The sequence below is a fragment of the Neophocaena asiaeorientalis genome, unplaced genomic scaffold, assembly GCF_003031525.2.
Source record: "Neophocaena asiaeorientalis asiaeorientalis breed wild unplaced genomic scaffold, Neophocaena_asiaeorientalis_V1.1 scaffold142, whole genome shotgun sequence".
Classification (NCBI taxonomy): Eukaryota; Metazoa; Chordata; class Mammalia; order Artiodactyla; family Phocoenidae; genus Neophocaena; species Neophocaena asiaeorientalis.
The window spans coordinates 2,310,897-2,319,280 of NW_020174563.1; the positions used below are offsets into that span (position 1 = coordinate 2,310,897).

Sequence of the window (8,384 nt, forward strand, 5' to 3'; positions counted from 1 at the left end):
CCTGCTCAGGGAACTAAGATCCCACAAGCAGCACAGCGTGGCCAGAAAAAAGAAAAAAAAAAGATCATATGTTTGGTAAATACGTGCAGGTCATTTCTTGTGAGCATAGTGTTTATGTCAAGCTAAACCAAACCCAAGGCTTTCAACACAGCCTTCCACTTCCATTTTATCATCACCTCTATCAGATGTCAGTAAATTCAGTCCTCCCTTGGTATTTGTGAAGGACTGGTTCCAGGAACCCTACAGATACCAAAATCTGCAGATGCTTGAGTCCCCTGTATAAAATGGTATAAAATGGTATTTGCATATAACGTACGTACATTCTCCCACGTACTTTAAACCACCTCCAGATTACCTATAATACCTAATACAATGTAAATGCTATGTAAATAGTTGCCAGTATAGGGCGAATTTAAGTTTTGCTTTGGGGAACTTTCTGGATTTTTTTTCTCCCGAGTATTTTTGACCCACAGTTGGTTAAATCTGTGGATGCGAAACCCAAGGATACTGAGGGCCGACTGTAATAATGTCTTTACACCCCATAGGTAAGTAAACATTTAAAGTTAAAGTGCAAATTGTGACATATTTCGGTTATAATTACTTTTCATCAGGATAGAACTAATTTGCATACTTTTCTTGTTTCCTCTTTATATTAACTTCAACTGTACCTTCACTCCACCATCCTTTCATTCAATATTTTCCAAGCACCTATTCTGTTCCAGGCTTTTGTGCTCAGCACTGGAGAGAGAGCCGTGAACCAGACAGATAGGATCCCTGAATCACAGAGCTCTCAAACACCAGAAACTTAATGTCTGAGCAGTAGCAGGTATATAAAATCTTATTTAATGAATCTTAAGTCCAGAGAAACCACAGCAAACATTTTTCACCCAACAAACAAAATGCAGACTTTTTTAATGCTCTGCCTGTTGACGCACGCTACCGTTCAAGTATCAGCATTGTTATTATAGAATCAGGACCATAAACCCTGGGTTTTTTTCTAAGATGTGACTTTTATCCATTTTTTTACGTTTCTTGCATCCTTTTGGCCTGAAATTCTAAACTCTGGCTGGCTCCCAAAGATCTATTTTTAGAAAGTTCAAAGAAGTAGAACTTTTTTTGTTAACTCTTCTCCATTCCCCATCTTGAGCTGTACATGAGCAGATTCAAAATGATCATCACTCAGGTACAGCCACATGGTTAATCATAAGCTCTCTTCCTTTCCTCCACCTGTCTCCCACCACACCCACTTTTCTGAAAGGCAGGTCTGCACCAGCTGCTGCCAACACTGGGCTAGAACAAGTGTCTAACAGCCCAGCTTCTGGAATTTGCCTTCTCCTTCTTGTCTCCAACATGCTTCTCTCCTCATTACATGAGAACCTCTCACATCAGCAATCAGTGCACCTGCTCAGGCCCTCAACTCTGAACGCAGAAAGCACTTTTGTTCATCCCCAGTTTTTACAGAAAGAATAAGGCAAAACACCAGATAGCATCCTTTTCCTGCAGGATACACCTTGGCCTAGAAATGCAGTCTGTTGAGTGAGTTCAGAAAGGCACTTCCTACTCTATCTAGGCCTGTGGACCCAGGTTTAAGCACCTATTCTGGAAACTCAATTGGAACAAGAAACGTGACTTTTCTGGACTTCCCAAAACAGTAGTGCCAACTTATGACACTTAATAAAAATTCCAGCTGAGGAGAATAAGAGTTGGCCCATTTCTAGGCAAATCTGGGGAGAAGAGACGGCTGAAAATTTCCTTGATGACTTCCTTCTCCTTACATTTACTCTCCCCACAATTAGAACAATTTTCTCCAAAGTTGGGTGTGCCAGGCAATCTAGTGGGGTGCAAGAAGGGAATATTAAAACTGTTTATTTTACTTAAAGTGAAGAAATTCAATTTTTCTAATACTTAATATACAGATTGCCTAAAGGCCTTCATCCAGTCCACAAGTTAGGAGGTCACAAGAGTCCTGAGTGTCTGTTCAAGGGGAGAGGAGACGTTTCACCAGGCTATCAGCTGACCAGGACACACGAAGCGTAAGTGCACCTGGCAAAGTGGACATGTGGATTCTATTCTCCTAAATAGCAGAACAGTTAAAACCTTGTACTGAAATAGGGAGTGATTATGAAATACTTTTGACTACACAGGCTCACTGGTTTTCTCATGGAAAAGTACTTAAAAGACTTCTTAAATTTAAAGATGAGTTATACATTTTTTTTTCACAAAAATTCCAAATTGGCTGACTTTTGCTGGGATGACAAGTGACTGCCAGTAATATACTACCTGATAGATATTTACAAAATAATGGAAGTACTTTGTTCCATCAAAGAAAAGGTGTTGTTTTAAAAATGTGTGAAAAAGGACTTCCCTAGTGGCGCAGTGGTTGAGAGTCCGCCTGCCGATGCAGGGGACACGGGTTCGTGCCCTGGTCTGGGAAGATCCCACATGCCCCGGAGCGGCTGGGCCCACGAGCCATGGCCGCTGAGCCTGCGCGTCTGGAGCCTGTGCTCCGCAACGGGAGAGGCCACAACACTGAGAGGCCCGTGTACCGCAAAAAAAAAAAAAAAAAAAAAAAGGGGGAAAAAGAAAAAACCTAAAAAAAAAAAAAAAAAAAAAATGTGTGAAAAAGTAAATACTGTTCTAAAGAAATGCAAACTTTGGAAAGACCATTTCGTAAAACAGATGTTTGGAAATGTGTCATCTTTTGTTGCTGAAAAGATGGAACTGTGTTACTCTAAAAGTTCTTATATTTGCACATTTTAAAAACACGGAAACAGAATTTTGTAACATTTTTCCAAATGAAGAGTGAACTTTGAATCTATTGTTTATAGCATTAAAACACAACACTTTTCTATCAGGAAGTACTGAATTCCACTTGAAAAATGAACATATACTGGCCAAGTTTCTACTTAAAAAAAACTTTTAGAATAATTGGAGGATGGAGCAGAAGTATGAGTACCACAATTTAGGAAATTCTCACAAGGTCCCACTCCTAGAAAGGCCCCTCACTTAGTTTAATGCTCTGCTATCCCCACATCTTGAAATTCATAATTTTTGAACAAGCAGCTCCATTTCATTTTGCAATAGACAGTAAATTATGCAGCTGGCTCTGGAACTCAGGAGTCAATGAAGTTCTTTCATTTGAATTTACATATTTTTGAGGTATTTTTTCAGTGATGACAACTACTAAATTCCAGTATTAATGTAAAACTAACTATGAATGGCCATATCATATGTGCTAAACTACACTTGTCAAAAATAATTATATATATGACTAACATTTGAATATTTGTTTATAACTGGTTATACAAAGTCACAAAACATTTAAAGAAAGCAAAATTATTTGGGGCTCTTTTTTTTTTTTTTAAGGGAGGTTGCAATTTTTAATTTATTTATTTATGGCTGTGTTGGGTCTTCGTTTCTGTGCGAGGGCTTTCTCTAGTTGTGGCAAGTGGGGGCCACTCTTCATCGCGGTGCGCGGGCCTCTCACTATCGCGGCCTCTCTTGTGGAGCACAGGCTCCAGACGCGCAGGCTCAGTAATTGTGGCTCACGGGCCCAGTTGCTCCGCGGCACGTGGGACTTCCCAGACCAGGGCTCGAACCCATGTCCCCTGCATTGGCAGGCAGATTCTCAACCACTGCACCACCAGGGAAGCCCTATTTGGGGCTCTTAATAAAGAAAAAAGCATTTTCATCATTATTCTTTTTATTTCTATTTTTGTATATTTTATAGTACACACAAATTAATAAAGTAATACATGCATGTAATTTATAAATAAATTAGCATCTATCGCATAAGAATATACTGCATGTTCAACAGCCTGTCATTTATGGGAGTGCTTAGTCAAAAGACTTTCTAAAAGACTGACCTAGACTCGGAATGATAATCTTTCGCTTTGGGAGCCCAAACTCCAAAATTACTCCCTCTTCTGGCAACAATTTCCTCAGCAATACTTCCCGGGAGAGGGAGGGAGGCAACGACGTCTTAGTGTAAAGAGGATTTGGAGTCAGGACTGGGTTCAAATCCAGATGTCCTCCATGATGACGTAGGCACATTTCTTAACCTGGTCACCTGATCCAGTGCCCAGCGCTGTTGTGAGGCTCGTGTGTAAGGACCTGGCACATTTCCAGATGCTGATGAAGCACCAGCGACACTAGCATTTACACAGGTGTTCGCAGTAGGAGTCCGAAGGACTCTGAGCACCGTGTCCACTCGCGCCTAATGGCTCTGGATGGTGGCACTTCAGGCTGTGGGGTGAGGTGCGTTTTTCTGGTGAGATGGGAGTGGTACTACTGATACAATCTAAAAGTTCTCTCTTTAAATACACCACGGAATCTAACTGCTACCCGCTTCTCTGCATAAGGTCGGGGAGATGAAGGGCCTCGAAGGAGGGGCGCCGGTGAAGCCCAGGGGGGCTCAAGCCCTGGCCAGGCGCTACCTCGGTGACGGAGGCAGGACAGGACCACAGTTCAATGCATCCCGAGAGCGCAGCTTCGCACTTTCTCCTGGGCAAGCCCAAACTTAACCTCAGCCTGCATTCACCTCGGGATGGGCAAAGCATACCCATCCCGGCCCCGAGCGGCGCATCGGCGGAGGCGGTGCTCCCCAGTACCACTCCCGGGGGACACCGCGCCCACCTCCTCCCGGGGTCGCCGACCCGCGCAGGGGTTGGGGGAGCTCTTCCCGGTCGCCTCGGGTCCCGAGAGTGCGGGGAAAAGGCCCGACCCCTTCGCCCAGGGTGGCTGGCCCGCGCGGGGAGGGAGCCCGCCCGGGAGGGACCTGGGACCTTACCTGGATGGTATGGCCGCTGCTCTGGACGGTGGGCCCCCCCACCAACTTGCAGTAGAGCTCGGGCCGGGGTCGCGTGCCGCCGGGCTCCCGCTCCCCGCAGGTGGCGGTGGCCCAAATCCTCGCCGCCTCGGCCAGGTTGAAGTAGGGCGGGTGCAGGCTGCGCCGCGCCGGGGCCGCGGGGTCCCGAGAGGTCGCGCACTCGGCGGGGGGCGGCGGCAGCAACAGCGGCAGCAGAGGCAGCAGTGGCAGCACTGACAGCGGTGCCCAGCCCCGAGCCCGCCAGGCTGCCGCCATCTCGCCGCGCGCGGTCCTCCTGCCTCGGCGGCCAGCGAAGGGGCTCAGGGACACCGCGTTCTCGGCGGACGATCCTCAGGCTACCAGCTAGCGCGGCCCGAGTGTGGGCGGGGTCGGCGGAGGCGCGCCCGCGCCCCCACGCGCCGGGAGCCCGCGGCGAGGGGGCGGCTCCTCGGGTTTGGAACGTGCTGCGGCCGCAGCTGGCACCCGCCGGATAAGGAGCTGACAGCGCCCGGCCTCGGCCCGCAGACGTTGTCTCCGCCAGCGCGCTGCGCGCTGCCAGCTTCGCCGGCTGGGAGAGCAAAAGGCGTGTCTCCGGCTGCCACCCCCGCGGCTGAGGCGGGGACCTGGACCGCCCCACCTCCCCACGGCCGGGGCAGAGATCCGAGAGTCCTCTTCTCCAGAGCCTCACGGTGGATCTCGGACTAGCGGGAAGGAGGCTCGCGGCGAATGGGGTGAGACAGCAGAGGCAACTGCCACTGCCTGCAGAACCTACACCAAAGACACTGTGGTTTCCCAGATGAGTTTCAGTTGTCAAAGGACAAGTCCCGTCAATTCTCAGACCCTGGGCGCCAACGATACCTATGGCACTGCACACGCGTACTGAGTGTGAGATCAAAGGAGCTCTGGGGAACTGGGAGTGACAGAACGTACACAATTTAAAGACAGCCACTAGTGCAAGTTGTAGTGTGCCCAGAGGTAAAGGTACTTTGGAGGAAATTCTTCAGATGCCCCATCTGCTATATTTTACAGGTGAACAGAGACATCGAGTGTATTACTCGAGCTGTCACGTCGGCCTCTGGGGAAAAGGATGCGAACCCCCCCACCTCCCAGGGCTGAGGCTTGGTCTTGCACGCAGGACATCTCACCAAAACGGAGCCCGCAGAGGCCTCTAACAATTAGAGGGGGGTGTCATTGCTGCAGGCCAGGACGGACACAAGTGCCCCAGAGGAAGAAGGACTAGAGCTTCGAAAGACGGAGAAGGAAAATCGAGGGAGTGTGTGAGAGCACTGCTTGAACAAAGATTGAGATGGGAATTGAAGGGGAACAGTTGAAAGAAGAGAGAACTAACTAGTCATGAACCTACACTGCTTTGCCCTAATAAGAACATTCATATTTTAATAAAGCAACTGAACGAGTGCCCAGCACTACCTGGAATAGTCCTGCAGAGGTGGTGTGGTCCTATCTAAACTGATGAAAGAAGATTGCAGAAAAGTGAGAAAGATTTTACATTCTTTTTATAAAGTCCTTCCGGACAAGATCATTTGCAGGAAAACGTTCAACAAACAGCTAAGATTCCAAAATTATTTTATCAATAGGCAGATAAGAAGGCGAAGGGCTTCCCTGGTGGCGCAGTGGTTGAGAGTCCGTCTGCCGATGCAGGGGACACGGGTTCGTGCCCCGGTCTGGGAAGATCCCACATGCCACGGAGCGGCTGGGCCCGTGAGCCATGGCCGCTGAGCCTGCCCGTCCGGAGCCTGTGCTCCGCAACGGGAGAGGCCACAACAGTGAGAGGCCCGCGTACCGCAAAAAAAAAAAAAGAAGGTAAAGTCTACATTGAAGTAACTGTTGTCGACCCAGCCAGTAACTCCCCACGCTGCCAGGCCTGTTCACTGAGAGGTTCTGGTGTCAGAATCCTCAGCAGCAGAACTGACCATCTCTGGATTCACAGCAATGTTTCTTCCTCATAGAACTTCGCATTTTGCTCCAAAAGGCAAAAATTACGAGCATGACATAAAAATTGCTGTATTGTACATGACAACATTTCTCTTTGGTATGTTTTATTACACTCCCTAGTCAGAAGGTATATAATATCATTGCAATTGAAAAATAACTTTGTGAAGTCAGGGCACAACAGGTGTGTTTGCCCACTGAGAATAGCTTTAAAGACGAACAAATAAAAGGTACATATCTGAAGTTCATATTTGTTAGTAAAGTTCTCTCTGTAAAGGCTATGTATCCAAAACAAACATCCCGGGAGCACCGACCCTCCGTGGTTCTAGATACGGGAAATATGATGGGAATATTGACACTTTGGTTGGGGGAGGGGAGAAAGGCTGCTCTGAAGTTTAAATGAAGAAATGTATGAGCAAGTGCTTTTTTTTTTTTTTTTTTTAAACATCTTTATTGGGGTATAATTGCTTTACAATGGTGTGTTAGTTTCTGCTTTGAGCAAGTGCTTTTAAACACTAAGGCAGCAAACAGAAGGCACACTTGTGTTTTTAAGGCAAAATGGGGCTCTTATGTTTTCATGGGGAAAGATGATGCTTGAAGAAATTAAATGACTTGCCCATGTTTTAAGAAAAATAGGAATAATAAGCAGGACCCATGGCTTCCGATTCTCAGTTCATGCTCCTAGGAGGACTCTGGGGGGTGGGGGGGAAAGCCACCTGGGTGAGGCCCATGTGAGGTGTGAAGGCTTCAGAAGTGTCCCAAGCACAAGAGGAGCTATTGGTTTACTTAGCTCTAGAGGGGTGGGTGCGACAGACATGCATATTTGGGTGTAAACAAACCCAAACTAACACAGTGAATTTGGGGTTTGGCTGACCTCTCAATACTTCAGTAGTGATTCATGCATAGCTGTGTCCTTGAGATCTTAAGATAGAAATGCAACTTGCCATGCCATTGTCGCAAAGAATTTCCCTGGAATCAAGAATGTAGGCACACAAGGGTGGTAAGCTCACTGTCTTGCAAGGGCATAGTCAGACTCGATCATGTCCCATTAATACAGTGATGGGCCTAACATTATCCTCATGACTGATGCTTCTTTAGGTGAAAGCATAGATTTTCTCTTTCTCCTTCTTTTCTACCCCCTCCCCAATATGGCAGCTTTTCCTTCTGCCCTCCCAAGTCATCCTAGGAATATGAACTGGGATTATATAAATCCTGGGCCCTGCTTATTATTACTGTTCTTCTTTAAATTGTATTGTTAAACTACACCTTACCATTGGTTGGTCTCACTTTAAAAACAAGTTGCACTTTTCCTCTTGTATCATCACTTCGTAGAGAAAACAATGACATCGTTCTAAACCAACAGCAGTCTGTGGGTCACCAACAGCAGTGAAAAGAATACAAACAAAACAGAGAAACAGAAGGTGTTACTGCTTCTTGCAATACCACACAAGAGCCTGGCGAGAGCTCCCCCTGAAAACCAGGGGTAACTAAACGATGAAGGAAGTTCTGCTGTCCAACTGGCCAGCTTCACTGCAAACCCAAAGATCAAGAGCATCTTTTGGAACCCAACCATTCTATCATAAAATATAGGAATATAAGGATATATATTAATATCCTTTTATTACTC

The 8,384-nt window shown here is 46.8% G+C and overlaps 1 protein-coding gene across 2 annotated transcripts in view; it reads right to left on the reverse strand.

Moving 5' to 3' along the window:
• The window catches only part of LAMA3 (laminin subunit alpha 3), a 233,798-nt gene extending 228,715 nt beyond the window's left edge, over positions 1–5,083 (reverse strand). For both annotated transcript variants that reach the window (XM_024757935.1, XM_024757934.1), the window contains exon 1: positions 4,790–5,083. In XM_024757935.1, the coding sequence (XP_024613703.1) occupies positions 4,790–5,083 (294 nt within the window). The remainder of the gene's footprint in view (positions 1–4,789) is intronic.
• Between the last annotated feature and the right edge of the window lie 3,301 nt (positions 5,084–8,384).